The 27,791-nt window shown below is 40.7% G+C and overlaps 1 protein-coding gene and 1 long non-coding RNA gene across 13 annotated transcripts; one reads left to right on the top strand and one right to left on the bottom strand.

Moving 5' to 3' along the window:
- Nucleotides 1-122: 122 nt before the first annotated feature.
- ZNF23 (zinc finger protein 23) lies at nucleotides 123-26,038 on the top strand. 12 transcript variants are annotated; one of them, XM_070451041.1, is made up of 9 exons: nucleotides 123-2,342; nucleotides 5,700-5,823; nucleotides 10,346-10,455; nucleotides 12,757-13,009; nucleotides 13,403-13,520; nucleotides 16,257-18,066; nucleotides 20,239-20,365; nucleotides 21,035-21,148; nucleotides 23,736-26,038. In XM_070451041.1, the coding sequence occupies exons 6-9, from the start codon at nucleotides 18,031-18,033 to the stop codon at nucleotides 25,538-25,540; spliced, it is 2,082 nt and encodes a 693-aa protein (XP_070307142.1). In that variant the 5' UTR covers nucleotides 123-2,342; nucleotides 5,700-5,823; nucleotides 10,346-10,455; nucleotides 12,757-13,009; nucleotides 13,403-13,520; nucleotides 16,257-18,030; the 3' UTR covers nucleotides 25,541-26,038. The 12 variants fall into 12 exon arrangements, with proteins under 12 accessions (XP_070307142.1, XP_070307141.1, XP_070307147.1 ...); XM_070451040.1 differs by having other exon boundaries at nucleotides 12,741-13,009; XM_070451046.1 differs by having other exon boundaries at nucleotides 10,346-13,009; nucleotides 16,257-16,420; nucleotides 18,002-18,066.
- Nucleotides 25,310-27,753, bottom strand: LOC139029885 (uncharacterized). The gene is made up of 2 exons (XR_011482164.1): nucleotides 27,613-27,753; nucleotides 25,310-25,614 (listed from the first exon to the last, which is right to left on the bottom strand). It is a non-coding gene; the product is annotated as an uncharacterized lncRNA (long non-coding RNA).
- Nucleotides 27,754-27,791: the final 38 nt, after the last annotated feature.

Here is a 27,791-nt window from a genome sequence, read left to right as displayed (position 1 = left end):
TCTTAAGATGCCAAATAAATTATGTTCTTGTTTTTTGTCTCGTGCATTATGTTATTTTATATTTTAACACTTAGCAATATATATGTAGAGTCATCTTTGTCTCTGCTTGGGTTTGTGATTCATTTCTTTCAATAGCTAAAACTATTCCATTGACTGTGTAGGATGGGAAAAATTATTTTCCCTGTACCTTTCTTCATCCTTTGCTGAGGCCCCCTCTGTAGTGACCTCATAAAAAGGTAACTTCTGATGGATTTATATATATGTGTTTGCAATTTAGGAAATTAATCAGCCTAAAATAATTCTTATATTAAACAGGCATATTTGGGGTGCATATGCTCTTGCCCTTCACATGTTAGTGCCCCAATATGCTTATGCATTCATCTATAGAAGAATATCCTAGTACCTTCAAGCTTTTAGTCATTATGAATAGAGCTGATGTATATAATTTATAGTAGTTTTGTTTGAACACATTTTTTCAAAACAATTGTCTTAATACTATAGGTTTGATTTTTATATCCTATGGTAAGACTTGTTTAGTTATAGGAAAATGCCAAACTGTCTTCGAAAATGATTGTACCTGTACTCCACCAGCAGAGAAGTAGAGTTCTTGTTCTTCCCCCTCCAGCAATAGATATTGTCATGTTTTGAAGTGTAGCAGTTCTAATAGATGTGCAGTACTGTCACGTTCTGATTTGTATTTCCCTAATGGTATGTGATAGGGAAGGAAATGGCAACCCATTCCAGTGTTCTTGCCTGGAGAACCTCATGGACAGAGGAGCCTGGTGGGCTACATACAGTCCATGGGGTTGTAGAGAGTCAGACACGACTTAGCAGCTGAACAACGACAGTGGTTTGTGATGTTGCGTGTATTCTTGATGTTGAGTGTATTCTTGTGTGACTATTTCTGCTCTGCATATCTTCTTTGGCCAGGAGTCTGTTCTGATCTTTGCCCATTTTTAATGAGGTTTTTTGTTCTAGAGTTCTTAGGACAAAATGAGAACAAATCCTTTACTAGATGTATGTTTTGCAAACATCTATTTGTGGTTTGTCTTTGGCTTTCCTTTCACAGAATAGAAATTTCTAATTTTATAAAATCCACATTATTAACTTCTTTCTTTTGTTGATAGGCTTTTGGTGATGTGTGTTAAGGTCATCCCCAGATCCAAGGTCATATAGATTTTTTTTTTAATGTTTTCTTTCAGAATTTTTACAGTTTCCTAATTTAAGTTTGTCTGTGGACAATTTGGGGTAAGTTTGGGTATAAGGTGTAAAGTTTGTCTATATTAATCTCATCCCATGTGTTTTCTAATTAATTACTTGGTATATAGTGTCTAGTTTCCCTAACACCATTTTTTTTCAGGGGACTGTCCATGTTGTAGGTTCTTGGCCCTGTTCTTATGAATTAACTATCTGCATGTGAGTTTTTTGCTGGGCTTACTCTGTATTCTTTTCCTTTATTGCACATCTGTGTTTGTGACAGTTCCACACTGTTTCTGTTACCTTAGCTCCACGATATAGTTTGAAGTCAGAGGGAGACTTTTGACTCCCAGCTGTTTTCTTTTTTCTCAGAAGATTTCTTTGGCTGTTCAGGGTCCTTTGTGGTTCCATACAAATATTAAGATGACTATTTCTAGTTTTATGAAAAAAAGCCTTTGAAAATCTGATCAAGAATGCATTGAATCTACAGATGGCTTTGGGTAGAATAGACATTTTAGTAATAGTATTTCTTTCAGTTTACGAGCTCAGAATATTTTTCTAGTTATTTGTGTCTTCTTTCATTTTTTAAATCAGGGCTTTATAGTTTTCCAAGTACAAGTAGGAGTCTCATATCCTTGGTTAAAATTATCCTAGGTATTTTTTCTCTTTTCAATGAAGTTATAAGTTGGATTGCTTTTTTAATTTATCCTTCTCGTGGTTCGTTATTAGTGCATAGAAACTTAGCTGATTTTTATATATTGATTTTATATTTTACAACATTATTGAATTTTATTCCAGCAATTTTTTTTATGTGGCATGAAGTGGAAAATTGTAATTCTAAAATCCCACTGTTGGGCTTTCCTGGTAGTTCAGTGGCTAAAACTCTGTGCTCCCCATGCAGGGAGTCTAGGCTTGTTCCCTGGTCAAGGAACTAGATCCCACATGCCACAACTAAGACCTGATGCCTCCAAATAAACTTTTTTAAATTATTAAAAAAATAAAATCCCACTGTTTCTACTGTATTCCATGTCATCCATAACACCAAAGACATGGTGGCTCCTAATGTAATCTTATGATATGTCTTAATAACATGTGGACCCCTACAAGGCCAGTTAATATCACAACTTTGGTTAAACTGGATCTAGGTAAGTCTTGGCATTTATAACAGAGTTCAAGGTCTTCTGTTTTTCTGGCATGGTATTGACATGGTTGTTTTGAAAAGTAAATTACTTTCTAATAATTTCAAACAAAATTTCACAGCAGTAAAAAGTATTCACATTTGCTCCTTCACACAGAATACTCTAGTGTGTTTTACCCACAACAGGAATTCTCTCAGAATGACACATAACCCCCCAATCAAGAAATTCTGTGGTTCCCACATTATAATTTAATTCACAAGCCCACTTCAAAAACTTTTAACAGTTGTCCAAATGTGTGAAAATAACTTCTTCTGTTCTGACCCAGTTTTCTTGTTTTGGAATGATTACTTAGATTTTCCCTTATTTTTATAACCTTGATGGATTTAAAGCCCACAAGATGAACATGTGATCTGGGTGGCCTTCTCCATGTGGCTTTTTTTCTACTGAGAATGTCTTCAATGTTCATCCATATTGTAAAAATTATCAGTACTTAATTAATTTTTTCTCCATTGTGATTAAAAATATATAACATGAACATGACAGTTACCGTTTAAACATTTTAAGTGTACAGAACTGTGGCATTACCTACCTTTATACTGTTGTACAAATATCCTCACCCTCCATCTCCAGAACTTTTATCTTTCTCAAATGAAACTCTTTATCTATTAACTTGGTGCCCTCAGCCCCTGGAAACCACATTATTTTTGTCTTCTCTAGATATCTGTGTAAGTGGAATTGTACAATATTTGTATTTCTCTGACTGACTTATTTCGCTTAGCATAGTGACTTCAGGCTTCATCCACGTTGTGGGCATGTTTGAAAGTTACCTTAGTTTTAAAGGCTGAATTGTATCCCATTGTTTATTCATTCATACCATATCTTGTTTTTGATTCACCTGTCAGTGGGTAGTTGAATTTCTTCGACCTTTGTCTGTTGTGAATATGGTGCTATGAAATGGTTGTACAAATATGTTTCAGTTTCTGCTTTCAAATATTTTGGGTATTTATACTGGGGTGGAATTGATAGATCATATATTAACTTTAAGTTTTTAAGGAGCTACCATATTGTTTTCCACAGTGATATTTGTATAGCTTTGCAAAAATCTTCCCAAATGTCTTGCAAAGTAGCTGTATATCCATTTCACCAGCAGTGAAGGATAGTTTCTGTTGTTTCTCACAGTTGCATCAATTGGTAGTATCATTTTTTTTTTTTTTAGTTCAGCAGTTTTAATAGTTTTACAGTACTTTCTCATTGTTTTCATTTGTAATTCCCTAATGATATGTGATACAGAACATATTTTTACATGCTTGTTTACTATCTTTAATGGTCAAGTAGGTTTCCTGTTCAGATATAAAGCCATTTCTAATGGGGCTGTTTGTTCTATAGTTGTTGGTATAATTTGAGTACAAATCCTCTATCATGTAAGTGTTTTGAAAATCTTTTTCTTTCCATTTGTGGCTTGTCATGGGATTTTTGGCTCCATTTGAGTTTTCAGACTTAGTGGATTCATCAGACCTGTCAGATGGGCACAGGGCCTCAACTGAAAGGTTTGAGTGGTTGAAGCCTGCATACTTACCAGCTGGCCAGCAGGCAGAGCCAAGTCTACCTCTCTGAATTTTGAGGTGCCTTCATGTTCATCTAGAGGACTTGATTCCATGCAGCTGATAGGAGCTTGGTTGTCTCAGGATTCGCCAGGGCTTTGACTTCCAGACAGTGCCTGGCTGAGTTAACGCAGACAGTTCAGTCTTTTCAGGACACACTTACATGTACAGACAAGAGTTCAGTGTTTGCAAGACCTGCTGGGAGGCACTGCTGCAGGAGTAAAAGGCAAAGAAAAAGTGGGGTGAAGCTTCCTGTATGTGGCTGACTCCTGGGTGGGGGGCAGTGATCCATTTTCATAGGAGCCAGAGAAGGACTTGATGTGGAAAATTGTGGATTTTAGGTAGTTTTGTGTGTGGTGTAGACAATTTCCAGTGCGTTTCTTTGGTGTGTTGTATCTAGTTTCCTGGGCATCAGTTTATTGAGGGGACTTAATCCTAATGTATATCCTTGAGTTTACTTCTGAGTTCTCTGTTCTCTTCCTCTGGTGGGTGTGCCTGTTTTTGTGCTAGTTCCACACTGTTTTGGTTCCTGAAGCTTTGTGATATAGTTTGAAGTCAGGGAGTGAATCGACTCCAGCTGTGCTTTCTTCTTTAGAATCGCTTTGGCTATTTCAGGGCTTTTTTGGTTCCACATACATGGTAGAATCGTTAATTCTGTTTCTGTGAAAAATGTCATTTTAATTGTGTTTGAATTGAATGTGTGCACTGCTTTGGCTGGAGGAACGTTTTAACAATAATCTTCCAATGCTCAATCACGGAATATTTTTGTTTGTTTCTTCTTCAGTTTCTTTATTAGTGTCTTCCAATTTTCATTGTGCAAGTGTTTCATTCACATCATTGGTTAAATTTACACCTAGATATTTTCTTTTCGATGCAGTTGCAAATGTGATTGTTTTCTTAATTTTTCTTTCTGATACTTCTTTAATGTGTTAAAAACTCAACTGACTTGTGTATTACTTTTGTATCATACAGCTTTACTAAATTTATGTATTACTTGTAACTTTTGACAGTTTGATGTGGAAAATTGTAATTCAAAAATGTCATTGTTTCTACCACATTCTAAGTCATCCATAACACCCAAGACATAGTCGCTACTAATATAATCTTCCCACAGTACCTCTTAATAATATCTGGATTCCTTTAAGAGTAATTAACTTAACCATTTTAGGAGAGCTGAATGTGGGTAGGGCTTGGCCCCATCATGAAGTTTGATGTCTTAATACCATGTCAGAAAAGTAGATGACGTGTTTGTTTTGAAAACGTGTTTTGACGTGTTTATTTACTTTCTGCTAACTTCAAACATACAGAAAACTTGAAGTAGCAGTACAGTGTATTCTTTATTTGTAGGTTCAGCATTCCCCAGGCTTCCCTGGTAGCTCAGGATATCAGGGATAGGCTACCCACTCCAGTATTCTTGGGCTTCCCTTGTGGCTCGGCTCGTAAAGAATCCACCTGCAATGTAGGAGACCTGGGTTTGATCCTTGGGTTGGGAAGATCCCCTGGAGAAGGGAAGAGCTACCTACTCCAGTACTCTGGTCTGGAGAATTCCATGGACTTTATAGTCCATGGGGTTACAAAGAGTCAGACATGACTGAGCAGCTTTCACTTCACATTTCCCAGTCATCACTGATTTGCCACATATGCCAGTTTAAATGATAATTTCTATTGTGTTTTACCCCCAAAAGGGACACTGTCCCAGGGAACACCCCTATAACCCGAATATGAGAAATCATTGATTTTCACCTTCTTATCTAATCTACAGGCTCACTTCTACCACCTGTCCCAAAGTTTGAAAATGTCTTTTCCATTCTGATCCAGTTTTCTTTTTCTGGAAGTTATCTTGAGACTTTCATTTTCACAACCTTGATGGAGTTAAAGCACACAAGGTGAGTATGATCTGGATGGTCTTTTCTATATGGCTTCTTTCTAGGGTATTTTCAGTGTTCATGCATGTTGTAACTTCTGTCAGTACTTCATTCACATTTTCCATTGTGATTAAATCTATTGAACATAACATTTACCAGTTAAACCATTTAAAGTATAGTTCTATGACATTCACTACATTTTTGTTGTTCAAATGTCCTCACCATCCATCTCCCATACTTCTTCATTTTTTCCAAGTGAAACCACATCCATTAAACACTAACTCCCTCTAACCCTTGTCAACTGCATTCTACTTTCTGTCTCTGAATTTCTGTTCTCTGAATACTTCACAGAAGTGGAACCATATAATAGTCATCCTTTTATGCCCAGGTTATTTCGCTTAGCCTGATGACTTTAAGGCTCATACATGATGTAGCATGTGTTTGAATTTCCTCAGTTTTTAAGGCTGCATAATATACCTTTGTGTATATATCACATTTTGCTTATCAGTTCATGTATCATGGATACTTGGGTTGCTTCTACCTGTTGGCCAGAGTAATGCTGCTATGAATATGGGTGTACAAATATCTGTTTCACTCCATCCTTCAAACCTTTTGGCTGTATATTCTGAAGTGGCATTGACAAATCATACATTAATTTATGCTTTTGACGAACCACCATAGTGTTTTCTTTTCTACAGCAGATGCACTATTTTACTCCCTTTCTGTATATGGCGGAATCATATGGAACTTTATAGATCCACCCTCTGTTACTTATCTATTCATCCACTGATGGGTTATTTGAATTATTTCTACCATTAGGCCAATGTCAACAATGCTGCTATGAATATTCATGTACAAGTTTTTGTTTGAACAACGGTTTTCAGTTCTTTGTGGCATATACCTAGGCATGGAGTTCTTAAAACAAGCTTGAATTGTATTTTACGTTTTTTGAAGAAATGTCAAACATTGTGTATGCAAGTATGTGTACATATTGTCCATATGCCAATATGTGTACTTACTGTCCACACCATTTTACACTTTCACAAAAAATGAGTAAAGGTTCCAATTTCTCTACATTGTTGCCAACCAACATCTTTGTTTATTCTTAATTATAACCATTTATTTTATGTGAATGGATGTCATTTTGTGGTTTTAATTTGCATTTCTATCATAACATGAAAGAAGCTTACCTAAGAAGGTTTTATTAGAATCTCAAACCTCAGGATACTGCTCAGTAGACACAACTGTTGTATAACCAAAAAGTATTAAATATTCCCCTTAAAACTACTAAACATATTTCCCTTAAACAAATTTTAAAAATCATTAAGCACAAAACAAAACACCAAAATTTATTACAGTACACAACCACTTTACTAACCCATAGAAGTGGGTGCTCAGTTGTGTCTGGCTCTTTGCAATTTCATGGACTGTAGCCCGCCAGGCGTCTCTGTCCATGGAATTTTTCAATCTAGGATACCCAAGCCCACAATAAATTTGTGAAGGGTTTGAATAAAAACCTACAGAACTACCAAAATAGTTCTTGAAGCAAATATAATGTGTGTCGTCATTATTCTTACATACAATGTAATCATAGCCAATGACTTGAAAAATCATCACTGTGTCCCAACTGTAGTTACACTAATGACCAACATTAATTAAATCCCACCCATTAATCAAAATTGTTAACAATGCATTTATTGATCTACCAGCCCTATCAAATAGCTCAGTCAGTCAGTCATTCAATTCAGTTGCTCAGTCGTGTCCGACTCTTTGCGACCCCATGGACTGCAGCATGCCAGGCCTCCCTGTCCATCACCAATTCCCGGAATTTACTCAAACTCATGTCCTTTGAGTCAGTGATGCCATCCAAACATCTCATTCTCTGTCATTCCCTTCTCCTCTCAGCTTAATCTTTCCCAGCATTAAGGTCTTTTCAAATGAGTCAGCTCTTTGCATCAGGTGGCCAAAGTATTGGAGTTTCAGCTTCAACATCGGTCCTTCCAATGAACATTCAGTGCTGATTTTCTTTAGGATGGACTAGTTGGATCTCTTTGCAGTCCAAGGGACTCTCAAGAGTCTTCTCCATCACCAAAGTTTAAAAGCATCAATTCTTCAGTGCTCAGCTTTCTTTATAGTCTGACTCTCACATCCGTACATGACTACTGGAAAAACCATAGCCTTGACTAGACGGACCTTTGTTGGCAAAGTAATGTCTCTGCTTTTTAATGTGCTGTCTAGGTTGGGCATAACTTTTCTTCCAAGGAGTAAACATCTTTTTAATGGCTGCATTCACCATCTGCAGTGATTTTGGAGCCCAGAAAAATAGTCTGCTACTGTTTCCACTGTTTCTCCATCTATTTGCCATTAAGTGATGGGTCCGGATGCCATGATCTTAGTTTTCTGAATGTTAAGTTTTAAGCCAACTTTTTCACTCTCTTTCACTTTCATCAAGAGGCTCTTGAGTTCTTCACTTTCTGCCATAAGGGTGGTGTCATCTGCATATCTGAGGTTATTGATATTTCTCCTAGCAATCTTGATTCCAGCTTGTGCTTCATCCAGCCCAGCATTTCTCATGATGAACTCTGCATATAAGTTAAACAAGCAGGGTGACAATATACAGCTTTGACATACTCCTTTTCCTATTTGGAACTAGTCTGTTTTTCCATGTCCAGTTCTAACTGTTGCTTCCTGACCTGCATACAGATTTCTCAAGAGGCAGGTCAGGTGGTCTGGTATTCCCATCTCTTTCAGAATTTTCCACAGTTTATTGTGATCCACACAGTCAAAGGCTCTGGCATAGTCAATAAAGCAGAAATAGATGTTTTTCTGGAACTCTCTTGCTTTTTTGATGATCCAGCGGATGTTGGCAATTTGATCTCTGGTTCCCCTGCCTTTTCTAAAATCAGCTTGAACATCTGGCAGTTCACGGTTCATGTATTGTTGAAGCCTGGCTTGGAGAATTCTGAGCATTACTTTACTAGCCTGTGAGATGAGTGCAATTGTGTGGTAGTTTGAGCATTCTTTGGCATTGCCTTTCTTAGGAATTGGAATGAAAACTGACCTTTTCCAGTCCTGTGGCCACTGCTGAGTTTTCCAAATTTGCTGGTATAGAGTGTAGCACTGTCACAATATCATCTTTTAGGATGATAGCTCAGCGTGATGAAATTTTCATCCCTGCTTTATATTTGTTTAATTATACAAATATTAACAGGGTTATTCCTAACAATATATTATATATCAGATACAATAACTGCCTTATCTGTAACCCATATCTACTAAAACGTAAACTATGGATGAATTATCTGGTATTTATATGCAATTGGACCTTTCCTATTCTTATTCTTTGTTTGCTTATTTATCCATGTAGGAAGAGGCTGATACTTGGATCTTATACTTTCTAGAACTATGAAACATTGGAATCATCATACTATTTAAGGTAATAGTCACAGCATTTATAGGTTATGTCTTACCATAAGACTAAATATCGTTTTGAAGAGCAACAGTCATTAATTACAAATCTCCTTTCAGTACTTCCTGACATTGGAAGTAATCTAGTCAAATGACTCTTAGGAGGATTCTCAGTTGATAAAGCCACCCTTCCCCTGTTCTTCACATTCTACTTTATTCTCCCATTCATTATTGCAGCTTTAGCAGTTCTTCACTTCTTATTCCATCATGAAACAGTCTCTAATAGTCCAAAATGGATCTCATCCTGAATGAACAATATCACATTTCATCCATACTACATAATTAAAGATATCTTGGGTGCCTTGTTTCTATTTCTAATCTTAATCTTACTAATACTAGTCTCACCTGACCTTCTAGGGTACCCAGAGAGTTATACTCCACCTAACCTCCTCAGTGCACTCCCTCACATCAAATAAGAATGATATTTCTTATTTTCATATGCAATTCTGTGATCCATTTACAACAAATAGGAGGTGTTCTAGCATTAACCATCTCATTCCTAATTTTATCAGTGGTCCCAATACTTCATATAGTAAAACAGCGAAGTATAACATTATGACCTATTAGCCAGTGTTTATCTTGAATACTTGTTCAGCTCAGTTCAGTTGCTTGGTTGTGTCCGACTCTTTGCGACCCCATGAACTGCAGGAGGCCAGGCTTCTCTGTCCATCACCAATTCCCGGAGCTTGCTCAAACCTTCCCATCTAATCAGTGATTGCCATCCAACCATCTCATCCTCTGTTGTCCCCTTCTTCTGCCTTCAATCTTTCCCAGCATCAGGGTCTTTTCCAATGAGTTAGTTCTTTGCATCAGGTGGCCAAAGTATTTGTAGGGGACCTATTAACAGCATACTTTTAGGGGGCCTCTTAACAGTGACATGAATTGGAGGACAAACTGTCGATCACTCATTTATTATCACTTGACAAAGAGGATCTGTTCTGTACTCCTATAATTGTAGTCCTTATACCACTACCAAGCATTATTGTAGAGAACCTCCTAAAAAGAAGAGTCTTTGCTGTGTACTTATTAGTTTGTTATTCTAAAACAGAAAAGGAAAATAACATTTTCCCCTAAGATTCAAGGAAGATGCTCCAGCCCTCCATCAACACCCAAAGCTGAACTCTACTTCAGTGATTCCCTGGACAACTTGCTTATGGAACATTTTACATGATCTTTAAGTGCTGTGTGAGTATTTAAAAATGATGTCTAAAAACTAATATTACGGTGTCCTTTGTGCATTTTGTGCCCTTCCACTTATGTAAATAAATACTATGCCTTCTCATGCATAGTATATGATATGTATAATCATGAATTATTCATCCTGTGTATATAAGTATGTACATCAGCCTGTTGATATTCCATACACATAAACAATTCAACTCACATTAGATTCCAGTCCCCACAGACATTCACAGGGGTAATTGAAGTGATTAATATTGCACAGGACATATTTTTAAAATCATGCATATCACATAAAGCTAATCATTTCCAATCATTATGCTTATCATAATTAATAGGCAGAGCATAATTATCAAGCTGTGATAAATCATCAGCTCACCCACAAATGTGCCTCTTTCCTTGTACTAGGCCAATGAACCATGAGGATTTCTATAAATGAACTATATCTGGCATCTGGTTCTTACTTCAAGATTATCTCACCTAAAATCATCCATTCTTTCCCCTTGAGTAATACACCTCAATAGGCTAATGATTAATCAGCCATGCTCACTGGTTTCATGCTTCTGGTATTTTTAAGTTGAGGGGGATGCTGGGACTCAGCTATGGCCATCAGAGGCCTTAACACAGTTAAGAAACTTGTAGCTGAGCTTTGAGAGTGACGTGAAAGCTTTGAGAGTGAAGGTCAGTCATGTCCAACTCTTTGCAAGCCCCATGGATATACAGTACATGGAATTCTCCAGGCCAGAATACTGGAGTGAAGTATTCCTTCTCCATGGGATCTTCCTAACCGAGGAATTGAATCCAGGTCTCCCACATTGCAGGCAGGTTTTTTACCAGGGAAGCTGAGCCACCAGCTTGGAAGCCCAAGAATACTGGAGTGGGTAGCCTATCCCTTCTCCAGTGGATCTTTCCGACCTAGGAATTGAACCAGGGTCTCCTGCATTACAGGCGGATTCTTTACCAGCTGAGTTACAAGGGAAGGCCTTGTGCAAGAATTAGCTGAGCTTAAATTGAGTATTATTTTCCAACATCATCTATCATAATGTGTTACTGTGTCAGTGGTCACAGGATACAGAGCAGTTACACACATACCACACATGCACACTTATATCTGATAAATAGCTTGTCTAAACAAACCCCTACCATCCTCCCACTAATTCTCATACTTTATATACCATTATCACCCTGCCACACTCCCCAAATAAGTCAAAGCATATAAGATTCTGCTAATTCACCTAACAAACATTCTGTCCTCAATTCACCAACCCAAAGTTAGTTGAACTCCATACTTGCCTAACTACACCATTGAGTTATTTGCATATATAAGGCTTATATAGACAGCCATCTATCTCAATCTGCTGTTTACCTTGAGCAAAATTAAAAGTAAAAATTACATTTTAATGATCATTTTGGAGTTTAACAGGGCTATTTTTGTCACAAGATTTGGTGGTGTTGATTGGGAGCCAGGAGTAACACAGCTTGCAGTGCACAACACAGACCTGCCTATGAAAAGTTTTTCAGGCTTTCATATGTCTTGATGGACATTCACATAGGTAAAAACTGCTTACAGATGACCTGAATCTAGAGCTTTTTTTTTTTTTTTAATCAGGATAAACACAGTATATTTTTGCACGGTTTTGACATAGCTGATTCTCCAAAAATGTAACTACTGTGTATGTGTAATCAGGAGATTCTGTGATCAACCATTTTGGATCACACCTTGTAGTTTTTTGAAATACCAACATATTATACAGCATTATGGCTTTGGACCCCATATGTTCTATGTGTAGAGGCAAGTTATCTGAGGACTTATTAGGTCTCTGGGCTTCCCTGGTGGCTCAAGGCAGTAAAGCATCTACCTGCAACACGGGAGATCTCGGTTCAATCCCTGGGTCAGGAATATCCCCTGGAGAAGGAAATGGCAACCCACTCTAGCACTCTTCCCTGGGAAATTCCACGGACGGAGGAGCCTGGTAGGCTACAGTCCATGGGATCACAAAGAGTCGGACACGACTGAGCAATTTCATATTAGGTCTACATCCGACTTACCAAACATTTACCTACTGAAATACATACACTTTATAAATTATTTTATTTTTCCTTTATAACATTATTTTTTAAAGTGCAGGTTGTTTATACTGTCTATGATCTTCTAAGCTATTATCTATGAGTTTCATGACAGGAGCTTATGGGTCATTAGGAAATATTTGTTTCAAAAAGGGGGCCTTAGGTTTGACATCGTGTGATCAGGGGTCCAGTCCGGAAACTCCCAGATCTGGTTATACCTGCAGCTTTACTACGATACAGATCCCAGGCGCCAGCCCCTGGTTTGGGTCCATCGCTCGCCTCATTCTTGCCTTCCCTACCCCACCTCGAGGAGCACTGCTTTCTCTATTAGACCCGCATCCGGGAGAAGGAAGCCAGGATAGAGTACCCGGGATTCCGCTGCAGGGGGTGGGGCCAGAGCACATCCGAGAAGGAGCGATGCTGCTGCTAGAGAGACTCGGCCGCGGTCTGGTGACGTACTTCCGGCCGCGCCGTGGAGCGGCTAGCTTCGGAGGTGAGATTGGGCTGCGGGAGGCGGGGGCGGTGCCTGGTGAAACGCTCTGGTTGCGGTTGTGATGCTCCTCCAAGCTCCGTTGAGGTGGATCTGTGGGCTTCTTCGGTCCTCTTCGCGCCTACTTTAGATTTAGTAGCCATTTACATTCCGTCGGGTAGAAGGCGAAGCCTGGGTTTTTGTCACAACCGCGAAGCCGCGAGCAATTAGCACTTTGGAGAAGATGCTACTGGCCTTTTGGGAGCTTGTGTTGGAGCAGCCAGAGGGTGGAATATTTGCAGAGATGAAGAGGCCTAAGATAGTATCACGAGTCTCTCGATGTGTTGGGTTAGTGCAGGGGCTTTTATCTGTATGCGTTTCAAGTATAAGCTTTATGTGTCTTCCTTCCGAACACAGGGTGAATCGAGGTCAGTGGGGGAACAGAAAAAGCAAGAGCCCCTCCAGGGCACCTGAGATCGGAAGAAACCCGGATTTTGGAGGGCACTGTCTTCTGGAGCGATGTCAGTTCCAAAAGGTAACCGGACCCGACATCTCTGGGGCTATGGGATGACGATGACCTGGGAATGATTGTTACAATGTAGAATATGCTGATTTTCTCCGTCCTAGAATACCCATAAAATAGTTATTAAATTGCTCATTCATACCCTCAGGAAAGCAAGTTTATTAAAAATGTAAAGCAGTAATGAAGACATATATATATATATATATATATATATATATATATTTGAAAAGCTTTTGGAATGTAGTTTGTAGTGCATTCAAAGGAAATTTGTGATTTTAACTGCCAAATAGGGGAGAATGGCAATAAAATTAAAAATCATACAACCTCAAGAAGCCTTTGGGTACAGGTCTTTTTAGCCTTACAGTATTTAGTTAAAATATTATTTATCAGAGTTACTTGTTTTCTTTCCCATCGCTTCAGTGCAGTAATGTTGTGGTATGGTTAGGCTCATTTGCTGTTGTTCTTAGTTTTTGGAGGTTGTCACCCCATCCCATCCTGGTTGGTTGATTTTTTAAATATATGTATGTCTGTGTGTGTGTGTGTGTATTTTGATATGCAAAGCATTACGTGAAAGTCAGAACAAAAAGACACACTCAGTGAGGTGTCATTTCCTGTCACCCTTCTACTTCTGCACCCAGGTTTCCTTTCACCCTGTTTCCATTCCCTGAGTTCCTTTCACTGACTTCCCATCCACACCTGAGGCACCATTCTCCTTAGTTTCTGGTTTTTCCATTTATTTCTTTTTGCACAAATCACCAGTTATACATATATTATAGTTCCTTTTTGTTTTACACAGAAGATAGCGCTGTACCTTTTGCATGTTGAAAATTATTTCATATCATATAGATAAGTATATATTTTAAATGTAATTCATGTATTCAGAAGATTGATCTAGCATGGCATTTATGAAGCATAGTAGTGATGTGAGCACCCATGAGACACTCCAATAAAAAGGAGAACGTTACCAATATGGCTGCATGTGTTTGTATACTCCTCCCCACTCCAGCTCCCACTTTCTGTCCCCTAGAGGTACTCTCTTGAATTTTGTGTTAGTCATAGCCTTTGCTATTGTTGTTTAGTTGCTAAGAGTCATATCTGACTCTTTTGCAGCCCCAAGGACAGTAGCCCTCCAGGCTCCTCTGTCCTTAGGATTTCCCAGGCAAGAATACTGGAGTGGGTTGCCATTTCCTTCTTCGAGGGATCTTCCTGACAGAGAGATCGAATCTGGATCTCCTGCATTTCAGGCAGATTCTTTACCACTGAGCCACTAGGGAAATCCATTATTCCTTTACCTATTTTAAAAAATAACTTTATCAGATATACTTGTTTCTGTAAATAATGTGATTAATTCTGTTTGTTTTTGAGTTTTATGAAGGTAGTGTCATGGTGTCTGTAAGTCTTCTGGGCAAGTCTTCTGAGACTTGCCTAACTCAGTATTATGATCCTGAATTCATCCAGATTGTGTGTGTTGCTGAGGCATTCATTTTTGCTACTGGCTGATGTTTCATTGTAAAAATAGTATGACAGCTTGTTTTGCTGAAAGTTTTCACTTCATCTCAGGGTCAAAAGATTTGTTAACAAAATAAGCCACTTGTTCCATACAAGTAAACAATAGCAATATTTATTAGAGAATTATGTAGCTTACTTTTAATATACTAACATTAAAAGAAAAGAGAAACAGAAACAGCAGAGGACGCATCACCAAACTGGGTTTTGACCAAGGTCCAAACTCAAACAGCACTGGCAAGTCCCGTGTCACAGCACATCTGGAGTCTTGGGAAAAGGTCCCAGGCAGGGCATCCTCTCCGTGGCTGAGACTTCAAAGATTGCAGTTTGGGTTTCCCTTTATGATCCAGGAAGCAAACTGATATCATTGTCAATCTGAGCAAAACTGCAGCACTGGTATTATGTTAATTTTTTTACAATGCTGTTCGCTTTGTTCTGCAGTTTCCCTAACACTGCTTGTTCATATTCTCAGTGGACATGTGAGTTGTTTCCAGTAATGAATAATTTTGTATGTATATCACCTACATATGAGATGTTCCCTAGGGAATTAGTTTTAAAATTTAGGTGTGAATGTTGAATTTTATCAGACACGTTTGACATCCACTGAGATGGAGAGCATGTTTATATTTCTTTGATTTATTAATGTGAAAAAGTACAATCTGTACACCAATACTGAACTTTACTTGCATTCATGGGATGATCCCTCCTAGTCATGATTTCCCGTTAATAAACTACTACGAACTTATTTTGCTGGTTATCTGCGACAGTTTAAGTAGTGTTAGAATTATTCATTTCTTTAAAATTTGAAAGGATATATAAGGACTCAGAGTTTTGTGAGAGTTCACTCTTTACTGGGTCTCTAAACAATTAGGTAAAAGTAATCATGGGTTATGGAGAAAATGTTATGTAATAAAATTGGTAGAACCTTTTGTAGTTTAGCATTCCCTAAAAGCAGAAGATTGGACAGAGGCTTGTGGGCAGGCTGTTTATTTGGAAATTTAGTCCTGGGGCAGAGTTAAACACAAGGGGAGTGAAACAGAGAAGGAGGGACCAATACAAGGATGCGTTGCCAGGCTGGTCTCTCAGTGGAAAAGTGGTACTCTGATTTACAGGGTCTTTGAAGAGCCTTGGAGTCTCATGGCTCCCCACCTGGGAGACTAAAGGGGAAAATGTTTATCCATTGACCTCTATCTGTTGTTGGTCAAGGGTGGCATCACAGGTTTTAACTCCCCTGTCCTTCAGGACCCAGTGGACGTCTGCAGATGTCCCACACAGGACAGAGAAGCCCCAGGGCAGGAGCCATTACCATGTGTGGTGTAGACCCTTGAGGAAGCATTGGTAGGTTGTACTTGTGCAAAGCTGGTCAAAGCCTCTGGAACTGGACTAAGAGTGGACAAGAGGATTTGGTAAGGTGCATAAGGTATCTCTTACAGAGCTAGAGAAACAAATTTTACAAAGCAGAGCTTAGGGGGACACATGTGCACCCGTGCATTCATGTTGATATATGGCAAAAACCAACACAATATTGTAATTATCCTCCAATTAAAATTAATTAATTTAAAAAATCAGAACTTAGTTAAAAAGCAGAAAAGGAAGTGGTGTTCAAAATTAAAAAGCTGGTTGTTTAAAAATAAAAGTTAACATAGATAAACCACACTTCAGCCTAATGTTTTTAGTCTGCCTGGATTGCCATAACAAAACACCATACACTGCTTAAACAACAGAAAGTGATTTCTCTTAATTTTGGAGGCTAGAAGTCCAAGATCAAGGTACTAGATAATTTGTTTCTTGGTAAGGATTCTTTTTGGTTACAGATGGCTGCTTCTCACTTGTGTCTTCACATAGCAGAGAAGAGAACTCTGGAGTCTCTTCCTCTTCTTAGGGCACTGGCCCTATCAGATTATGACCTTGTTTAACCTTATTAGGTCTTCATGAGTCCTGTCTCCAAATATAGTCACATTGGAAATTAGGGCTTCAGCTTACAAATCTTGAGGGGAGACATTCAGTTCATAACATTAACTAAAGCTAAAAGGTCTGGACAACACATATATCAAAAGAAGTAGGAAAAGCAGAGTAGCTTCAGGTATGGGAAAAAATGAAAGAAAAAAATCACAGGCCAGTGTTGCATACACTCAAGTTTAAATTCTGAAAGACATGGACAGTATTTTAAGAAAATATAACACCTCAAGACTGACTTTGGAAGCAGTAAAAATCAGGAAATAACCAGTCCATGTTGTTTGGAATATAACAAACAAGGAATGCTAGACCATGGTACCCTGGATGCTATAGTGACTCCCTCTCTCAGACAGCTGAGGCCTTGGCTTCTTTGCCATCAGAAGCCTGGAAGGTATGAGGAGCCAGCCTGGTATCTCACTTGCAGCCCAGCATCCTCATCGTAATGCTGGACTGGGCAGGAGCCTAACTTCCAAGATCTGTACAGAGATATCAGGACTCTTGAGGGCTCTCAGCTGTATGGGGGAACAGGCACATGGGAGAGAGTGGCTGTACCTTTCTCCACGAACTGCCTCCCTGGGGCCTGACTCTCAGGCCTCTGTACTGGGGCTACAGCCCCTTTATCTTGGCTTCTCTTGTTGTAAAATAGAAGGGGAAGCTCGTTTAGAGAAAGACAAATAAGCCTAAGACCTTGGGAATGTTCTATCCCTTGAGCTGAACTGTTGCTACACGAGTCTTTGTTTTAGTATTCTTCAGGCTCTACCTGCATTTTATGTACACAATTTTGTGTGTACAGTATATGTCAAAATTGTAAAAATACCAGAGTTCCTGGCAGTGAGCATCGATGTCATGGCTGGGAGGACCCCTGGGCACAGAACCATTGAACAGATCACTCCTTTCTTACCATGGCAGGTAGCTCTGCTCGCATCTCTTGTCTGTATGCTGGCTGCCTGCGTCTCAAACCTTCTGTGAGGGGCTATATGTTTCCTGGTGGGGGTGACTTGTCCTATACTTGTTCCCCTGTTTTCCCCCAGCTCCAGTCCTCCTCTGAGAGGGAGACCAGATGATGGCAGCCATGCTCCTGACATCCTGGCCCCAGGTGAGCTGTGGGTCCTTCATCTCTTCCTCTGAGCAGTTTCACATTGAAAAAAACTGAGAAGGGAAGGAAGCTGGTGAGCCTTGCTGTGAAATTGGAGGGGGCCTCCATGCTTCAGCCTGCTGGGCTGGAGCTTGTGGAAAGGGGTGATGTGGAGGGATGGGGTCCAGAGACCAGGAAAGGAAAGACACGAGCGAGGGGAAGGCAGAGGTATAGTGCAGAAGGCACAGCAGTTTGTCTTGCTCCACCAGCAAAGTGCTCTGGTGAGTAAGAGAAGTGGAAGCTGCCCGTGAATAGAGAATAGCAGAGGAGTAGGATTCCAGGAAGGGGAATATAAATAAAGAGGAACAGCAGGACCAGATCCACATAAAAGTGGTTGTGCCTATAGTTCCAGGGCAAGCAGAAGATGAGAGTGGGGTCAAGTGAAGGAAAAAAGGAAGGATGTACTGTGGGGTGGGATGTCTTGCTGTGTCCTGGAGAGGCTTTCAGGGCTGGGGGCGCAGTGGTCAAAGTTTAGTTCTCTGTTAAGAGCTGTGGATACTCTTCCCCCAGAATAACAAGCAAACAGAATTTTCCATACAATTTCAGGGATTTCATGGACCCCCTGATGCTCATCCTTGGACCTCCATGGACTATAGCTTGGGAATAATCATAGTCACAGTGACTCTAGTTACACCATTTGAAGCTTACTATACTGCAGCCACCATACTAAGCACTTTATTTGGATTACTCAGTTCTGACTGCAGCACTGGGAGATAGGCACTGTGTTGTGTTCATTCTGTCACAAATGAAACAAAGGCAGAGGGGATCGAAGTGACTTGCCCACAGTCACACAGTTGTTGCATGACTCTTTACTGTTGAGCCCTGTGTCACATGTGGGACCATAATGTGGTCAGATTTCTTACGGCTATATAGGGAATAGTTTTGAGGGGAGATTTGAAAGCAGAGTGACCACTTCAGAAAAAGTCCCATCAGTCTAGGTGATGTAGGCTTCATTAAGACAAGTGGTTGCTAAAGAGGAGGATGCTTAACATAATTCAGGTAATGCTTAACAAAAATCTCTAGGACAGTGAGTCCAAGGATTGGGTGGGGTAAAGGAGGGAGGAGCCAGGAATAAATCACCAAGTTTCTTTTTTATGCGGATGATGGTGGGTGACATCAGCTGAGATTTGAATTCAGGAAGAAGCACTGGTGGTGGGATAAAGCCGGTGGTGGCTGATGTTGAGGGCATTTCATTTTGTACTGGGAAGTTACTTGACTTACCCAGGTCACACAATGAGTGACTCACAGAAATGCTTACAAGTTGGACTAGAATGGTTGATGGGTTGGAGGCCAGTACAATTGAACAAGACGGATCCTGGTAGAGAATAGTTGAGAGGCAGATCGCTGCCAGTGTGTCCCAAAGGTGTTTCAAAAGGTTGAGGAAGGAATCTGTGCTGAGTGTGGAGTGATGCAGAGGAGTAAGTGAAATGATGGTAACCTCCTTGGAGAGACAGTGAAGTCTTGGGTGAAGTTGGACAGGATGAGGCTTGAATAGGAGAGGGTAACAGAAAGCAGGCTTTCAGTGAAACCCATTTGGAAGCAGAATGGGCAGCCTGCTCTTACCACACTCTCCACCCCCACGCCGCCCAGCTGATCTGGGCAGCACTGAGTTTCCTCTGCTGGAGGTGCTGGGATAGAGGCTACACATCCTCTCATAGAGGGCACATGATAGAAATCTGTGGCAGGTGGGGGTGGATGGGATAGAAGCCATGGATATGCTTTTGAGCTGACTTGAGGGTGAGGGCGAGGTGTGGTAAGCTGGGTGCAGAAGGCAAGACCTCAAGGCCAGGAGTGTGAAGCCTATGGGTGGGTCCAGGGTTGCTTCTGCCAGTGAGGGGCATGGTAGCTTAACTGAAAGAAAGTAATTGCATTGGAGAACTCAGTCATGAGAATTTGTTTTCTTTCATTTCAACTTAATGTCATCTTTGGTAAGTATGAAATATGGCATGAGGTTTCTCTGCTGTGAGCCAGATATGCCATGCCTTACTTTCCAGGTGTTTTTTGTAAATATTTCCCCCATTACCTCTGTGCTCTCCACAAGCGCCTCCTCAAGCCCTCATACTGCCCTCTGCCCCTCACCTAGGGCATGAGCCATGGAATTGGCCGTAGGGCAGCAGGAACCTGTTGTTTCAGAAGTCGGTGACCTTCGAGGACGTGGCTGTGTACTTCACCCAGACAGAGTGGGACAGCCTGTCCACTGCACAGAGGGCCCTGTACAGGGATGTGATGCTGGAGAATTATGGGAATGTGGCTTCCCTGGGTAAGCACTTTCTCCCCCCGGGGCTCAGACTGCTTATTAGGGTTTCCTGGCTTCCTTTCCCTTTGCTGGTTGCAAGGGGGCTTCTGGTAATCCTTTGCAGAGTGGGAACCTCAGGAGCTGCTTCCTAATCCCCTAGACCCAGGGGTTGCTGGGAAGGATGAACCCTAAGCCCTTTGGGGGCCAGTATAGGACTCTGCTGGGACTGGCATGCACTCTTGATTCACCCTATAGGCTGTTCTGGATACAGAGAGGAAAAAAAGTAACTTCCTGTTCTGCGGTATTACCTTCAGGTTCCCCCTCACCCAAACTGCATCTCTTGAGTCTTTCTAGGAATCTCAGTGTACTTGGAATAGTATTTAGGCCATGGTCAAAAAATGGTATCTGTCCCTTTAGGCAGAATATCTTTATTTGCCTGGCATGAAGTATCTCAGTCTGGCCCTGCCCAAATCCTCCCACATCTTCTCAAGCTTCTGCCTCCCACCCCACCCTATACATGCACCTTCCTACCCACCCACGCCACCCCCTTTCCCATAGTTCTTAGGCACAGGACCTGCCCCTAGGGCTCTTTCCTTCTTTCCCCATTACTGACACAATCTGAGAAATCAGGTTTAGGAAATCAGCTGTGGGAGATTATTCACCTGCCTTTCCTTTTTTCTTTCCCTGAAACAGGATTTCCGCTTCTCAAACCTGCTGTGATCTCACAACTGGAGGGAGGAGGTGAGCTTGAGGGCCCATCTCCACTGGCCTCTGGAGCAGGCACAGGCCCCCAGGGCCTCTGGACTGGTAAGGGAGGCACTCATTGCCCTTATGCTGGAAAGTAGTTTAACCCTTTAGGAAGAAAGTCAACTTCAGCAATGTAGAAGCATGCCATGTTTATTGGCCAAGTGTACAGAAAACATTTAAATAAATTTTGATTTCTAGAGATAGGAACATTTGAGACCTTTCTGTTTTCGTAGTTTGCTATTTCTTTATAATTCCAAGAACATCTTTTTTTTTTAATGCTTCATTCTAATTCTTTTCAATCCTAATTTTGTTCTACCTTTCTGAAACAAAAGGATTCAGTACTTCTTTGGGTCCTTGATATTTTCTATGCACCATCCACTTAACATGAAGGGTACAGAATTAAGTCTTTCAACGTAGGCTTTGGAGTAGACTTTCTCAGATCCAGTCCTAACTGTGCTACTTCCTAGTTGTGTGACTTTGAGCAGGTCAGTTATTTGCATTCTCTAATAGTATTCTCACTCTTGAAGATGGAGTAGTAATTATAAAATGAGGTAATAGTCCTGTGGATTGTGGATTGGTGATAAAATGAGAGAACATGTGCCAAGCCCGTAACTGATATAGTGTGTGCTCAGTTAAATTTTGTTTTATTATTTACTAATGTATTTTAGGAGAAAGCTGTATATAATAAGCTGTAGGAAGTAAGTTGGGAGGAAGTACTGCTATCAGTTTGACATTTCTCAAAAGAAGAATGAATGCATCTCCTGGGCATCTTGCATATGTGCAGGTTGTCATTCAGTTAGTTTGGGGCAGGGCCAAGATTCTCTCTTGAAGTAATGAGGTTCTCATGGGCTCACACAGAGTAGCTGCCAGGTGATTTCCCATTTCTCATGAGGCCTAGCTTTAATTCCTGCCTTTGGGGTCCATAAGATACTCTTGCATCCTTTTGATAAATCTTTTTTTTTTTTAAAAAGGTGGTTTCATTGGATTTTTGTTCCTTGTGATTGTACAACCAGATGTTTACTGACCAAGGAAGACATATTTTGGAAATGAAATGGAGAGTTTAAAGTGTTTGACCAAACAGAGGGGCAAGTCAGTGATGTTGTGGAGATTCTCAGTCAGAGAAGTCTAGATTTCATTCTGTAGGCAGCCCACAGTCCTGAAGTCTTTGAACAACCCATCATGATGTCAGCAGAGGATAGAAACATTCATCTCATCAGTGTATGTAGGTTAATTGGGATAAGGAACCAAATGGGTTCTAGGCAGGCAGAAGGGTAAATCATAGGGCACAAGACCTATGTCAGCAGAGTTGATTTCTTTTTTAATTAATTAATTTATCTCTGCACTCAGTCTTTTGTTGCTTCATGTGGGTGTTCGCTACTTGTGGAGAGCTGAGGCTATTCTTTATTGTGGAGCATGGGCTCTGGGCTTGCCAGCTTCAGTAGTTGCAGCATGCAGGCTTAGTTGCCCCATGGCATGTGAAATCTTCCCAGACAAGGGACTGAACCCATGTCCTGCAGGAAGAGAAAGATGACTTGGGATTACTGTTTCGCATTACTGTCTTGGTATTATAATGAAATACTGGGGTAGGGGGCTTATTACATGTGATTGAGAAGAGATGAGAAATGAAAAAATAGAGGCAACATTTTAGGGCCAATTTTGAGAAATTTGAAAATAAGTGTACAGATCATTAGTTCTACTAGGACTGTGGGGATTATAGAAAAACTAATAAGATGATAGAAAGAATGTTGGAGAGTGACCAATTTTAGGATTGTAGAAAGAGGTATGAGGAAAGACAAGGTGAATGCAGCAGTGTTCTGGTGGGGGTGGGAAGAGGTGGGGTCAGAGGGATCTAATGGGCCTGAACGGAGCCATTCACAAGTACAGAAAAAAGATGTTAAAGGAGAAAGTTTGGAAAGCCTAGAAATTCAGTTCTAAGAAAACAAACAAAATTCATTCCCATTTGCTTCCTAGTGCTGTCAATGCTTGCCATCCCTTGTTGCCATATGTTGTTGGATTCTGTGCCTTATCCTTCATAAGCAATTTCCATTTTTATTAATAGAAACTGCAGAGTGTTGTAAAATATGATGTGATAAAGGAATTTGATCTGGCAGATAAGACCCTAGAATTTTGTCCCACTGCTGTTACTCTTAACCTTCTTGTTACTGGCTGTTAGTTTATAGAGATTGGTGATCTTCTGAAATCATTACTTTACTATTTGTAATGTTTGCACATGCTCAAAACAGTACAAAAAGTGCATAAGGTGAAAGCAGTGGGGAAGTTTCCCAAAATTCCTGTGCCAGTTGTTCAGTTTCTTGTATATTCCTGCAGTAGATTTCTAGCCATATTCAAATAGATGTATGTCAGCCCTTTTTACTTTCTGTAACAAATGGAAGATATTTTACATACCATATCTGAAGTTGTTTTTCCAGTAAATAGTGTATCTTTGACATCTTTTCACTTCAGCACACATGGGTTTATGTCATTTTTTTAATAGCTACATATTATTCCAGATTTAGATTCTTTGGCCCAATCTGGTGATTTTAAAGAGCCCTCTTGATTACTTTGATCATGTGTTCTGTCACAGTTCTTTTTGTTTTTTTTAAAACATGGTTCTTACATGATATTTTATGTTTGGTTTTTATATTAGATATTGATATCCAGACTGACAATAATTTGACAGAAGAAATGAATGAAGAAAAATATAATACATCATATAAACTTCAGAGGAACTCTTTTCAGGAAACAGATTTTACAGAAACCTATATTCTAAAGAAACAGCAGGAGGTCCACTCAGTAGGAAGTGAAGTGAAGAAAGAAAACAGCAATGTCATTGACAGGATGGTGAAAGACAATACTAGCCCCATGGAGGAGTGTTTGTTTAGTCAGAGTCCAAATTTGAATCAGTGTCATACCATCTCCACTGGAGAGCAGCCCCCTGAGTGTACAAGACTGGAGAAAGCCTTCAGCTTTGACACAAAACTTATTCAACAGGAAATAATTAATGCTGGGGAAAGACCTTTCAAATGTGAAGAATTAATGGAAAACTTTAGCTGTAACTCTCAACTTAATCAGGGTCAAGATAGCTACACTGGGGAGAAGCCCCATCAGTATAAGGAGTGTGGCAAAGCCTTTAACATCAATGCAAAATTAATTTGGCATCAAAGACTTCACAGTGGGGAGAAGCCCTTCAAATGTGTAGAGTGCGGTAAAAGCTTCAGTTACAGTTCCCATTATATTACACATCAGACAATCCACAGTGGGGAGAAGCCCTATCAGTGTAAGGTGTGTGGAAAAGCCTTCAGTGTTAATGGGAGTCTAAGTAGGCATCAGAGAATCCATACAGGAGAGAGGCCCTATCAGTGCAAGGAGTGTGGGAGCGGCTTTAGCTGCAGTTCTGCATATATCATACATCAGAGAATCCACACTGGAGAGAAACCTTATGAATGTAAAGACTGTGGAAAAGCTTTCAATGTTAATGCAAAATTAATTCAACATCAGCGGATCCACACTGGAGAGAAACCTTATGAATGTACTGAGTGTGGGAAAGGCTTCAGGTGCAGTTCCCAGCTTAGGCAGCATCAGAGCATCCACACTGGAGAGAGGCCTTTTCAGTGTAAGGAGTGTGGAAAGGCCTTTAGCAGTAATGCAAAACTCATTCAGCATCAAAGAATTCACACAGGGGAGAAACCCTATGAATGTACTGAATGTGGAAAAGCCTTTGGTGTCAAAGGGAAATTAATCCAGCACCAGAGAATCCACACGGGTGAGAAACCCTATGAGTGTAAAGAATGTGGCAAAACCTTCAGGTGTAACTCCCAGCTTCGGCAGCATCTGAGAATCCACACTGGGGAGAAGCCCTATGAGTGTAATGTGTGTGGAAAGGCCTTCAACGTTAATGCGAAATTAATGCAGCATCAGAGGATTCACACTGGGGAGAAACCCTTTGAATGTAATGAGTGCAGGAAATGCTTTACTTCTAAAAGAAACCTACTTGATCATCACCGAATCCATACTGGAGAAAAGCCCTACCAATGTAAGGAATGTGGGAAAGCGTTTAGTATCAATGCCAAACTAACTAGGCATCAGAGAATACACACTGGGGAGAAACCTTTCAAATGTATGGAATGTGAGAAAGCATTCAGCTGTAGTTCTGACTATATTGTGCATCAGAGAATCCATACTGGAGAGAAACCCTTTCAGTGTAAGGAGTGTGGAAAAGCCTTCCATGTTAATGCTCATTTAATTCGGCATCAAAGAAGCCACACTGGTGAGAAACCCTTCAGATGTGTGGAGTGTGGCAAAGGCTTCAGCTATAGTTCTGACTGTATTATACATCAGACGGTTCATACTTGGAAGAAACCCTATGTGTGTAATGTGTGTGGGAAAGCCTTCAGGTTTAGCTTCCAACTTAGTCAGCATCAGAGCATTCACAGTGAAGAAAAGTCCTCATGAAAGGGATGTAGAAAATTGTCAGTGTTAACGCTGAACTGGATCAAGTGTCCTCAGATTCACCCTGGTGGAAAACCCTGAAAGGGAAATTAATATGGCTGAGTCTTCACAAGGAAACAAATCTTTTTCATTTTATTCAGTTTTAAATCAAGAATGATGACCAGTTTTCAAATAACATCCAAAACTAAATAGTTTGGTTTATACCAACAACCAATAGGAAATATAATGAAGGAAAATATTCCATTCCCAACAGCATCAAGAACAGTCAATTTTCTGGGTATAAACTTATTATGTAGGACTTCTGTGGAGAACTTACAGATCTCCATTGAGGGCCACAGAAGGGAAGTTAAATAAATGGAAGAGAGCAGTACCTTCTTCTTAGATAGAAAAACTCTTCAACTACTTACCTAAATTAATTTATTGCCCTTTAGTTTTTTACAAGAAGCATGCATCAGTTTGTAAAGAGGTGTAACAATAAAACTTTCCTTAAGGGAAAAATAATGAGTAAATCTTTTTATTTTCATGGAATGGAGAAAACCTTTCTAAGCATCAGATGAAAGCTAGAAACCAACCACGAGGGAAAATATTGATAAATTGGCTTTTCAAAATTGAATCTTTGCTTTTGTTTTAAATAACTCCAAGTAAAAGAAAAAGCACAAAAAGTGGAAATACCTTTGTAAAATTTGTGATATTAACATGTAGTACATAATATACAAAGAGATCTTGCAGTTAAGAGAAATTCTAAAACCCAGCAAACAACAACAGCAAACAGCTTTTTTAAAAGATACAAAAGTGACTAATGAAGATGTTCAGTCTCAGGAGTACTCTAAGGAGTAAAAATTAAAAGCATACAGTCACACATAGTAAGCCCTCAAACCTCTGTCCCACATCAAGATGAACACAAGACTCTCACAGACACACAGTATACCCCACAGCACCCCCTTTCCCCACACCTACTCCTGCACTCTCCGTAGCTTGGAAGACCAGTGTTGGCTGGGAGTACTGTCTTATGTACCTCAGAGGAACCACTCCTGGCAGAAAGCTAATGACATGGTGTAGCACCTCAGCAGAATGTCCAGGACCACTGTGTAAGTGACCTCTCCCCACCCCCAACTCCAGCTTCTGGAAGCTGCACATGGGTGGAGGCAGACCCTGGCGGCCCCCGAACACAGGAGAGCATAGTCCTTCACCCAACCATCTTGGCCTACTCCTTTGGGCAGTTCTAGACCACACAGACCCAGAAGTGCCTCAGGCCATGGATCCATGTTCTTCACTTACTTACAGAAACACTGAACACCAGAGACAGATGGCACTGCCCCTGGTCACACAGCAAATCAGTGGCTGATGTGTCCATTACCCAGGCCAGAGAAGAGGGTAGAAGGCCATGCTCACCCCACCCCTCCTAGGTCACGAATATTCTCCAGCTGGTTTCTGGATGTGACAGGAGAGATGGGGACAGGAAGTCCTGCAGTCCTGGCTCCAGGTGGAGACTTAGCACCATCTCTGCTGTGGCAGGACCAAGGCAGGGACTCTAGGAGGGCTGAGAATCACTGAGGACAGAACCTATCTTCTGGATCTGCCCCAAAATCCTGTGTGAACTTGGGCTCTGGGTCTTAAGGCTATTGATCTGCAGGGTTGGGGCTGGACGTAGGGCGTAAGGCCCATCTCACCCAAACGGCTCGAGAGTTTTCTCCCTCTCTGTAGCTTTGTTACTATCCATGGTAGGTCCTCTGCTCAGATCCCAAGGATACGAGGGTGAATAAAGCAGGTAACTGCAAAGTCTCATGAAGTGATGTGGGCCCTATGGCCCAGAAGTCCTGACACCTTGTAGCCTCCACGTTCACTACTCCAGTGAAGAGCTGCCTGGGTACAGTGTGGGCCTTCCAGAGACTAGGAAGAGCCATGGCACTGGAGACCTCGCAAAAGCACTTCTTTCTCAACAGGAGCCATGAGCCTGGAAGGGTCAGGATTAAATCAAGTGTCTCTCTTCAGTCCAGGTAAGCATGTTCCATCTCTGCAGCACAGGGCACCCTTCTGCCAAGGCCTGTCACCCTGGAAGGGACCTCAGAAAATACCTGATCCTGCCCTGTCCAGATCAGGAGGGAAAACAGGCTCAGAGGAAAGCATGGCTGCTGCAGGGCATCCAGCAGGTCTGGGAAGCCTGGTGAGCAGAGGCCCAATCAGGGAGGGAGGGTGTGTGCAATGGGTGGAGGCAGGGCTTCTGTGACATCTGGTCAGGGTGGGGGTGGGGGTG

This window comes from Odocoileus virginianus, chromosome 20 (assembly GCF_023699985.2).
Source record: "Odocoileus virginianus isolate 20LAN1187 ecotype Illinois chromosome 20, Ovbor_1.2, whole genome shotgun sequence".
In the NCBI taxonomy this organism is placed as follows: domain Eukaryota; kingdom Metazoa; phylum Chordata; class Mammalia; order Artiodactyla; family Cervidae; genus Odocoileus; species Odocoileus virginianus.
This window is presented reverse-complemented; position numbering and strand designations above follow the sequence as displayed.

Bases quoted from the DNA above. Each gene is read 5' to 3' on its own strand.
- ZNF23 (XM_070451043.1), top strand. From the start codon at position 18,031: ATGATGGCAGCCATGCTCCTGACATCCTGGCCCCAG. The intron at 18,067-20,238 runs GTGAGCTGTGGG...CTGTTGTTTCAG, and splicing joins TCCTGACATCCTGGCCCCAG to AAGTCGGTGACCTTCGAGGA. The intron at 20,366-21,034 runs GTAAGCACTTTC...TCCCTGAAACAG, and splicing joins TGGGAATGTGGCTTCCCTGG to GATTTCCGCTTCTCAAACCT.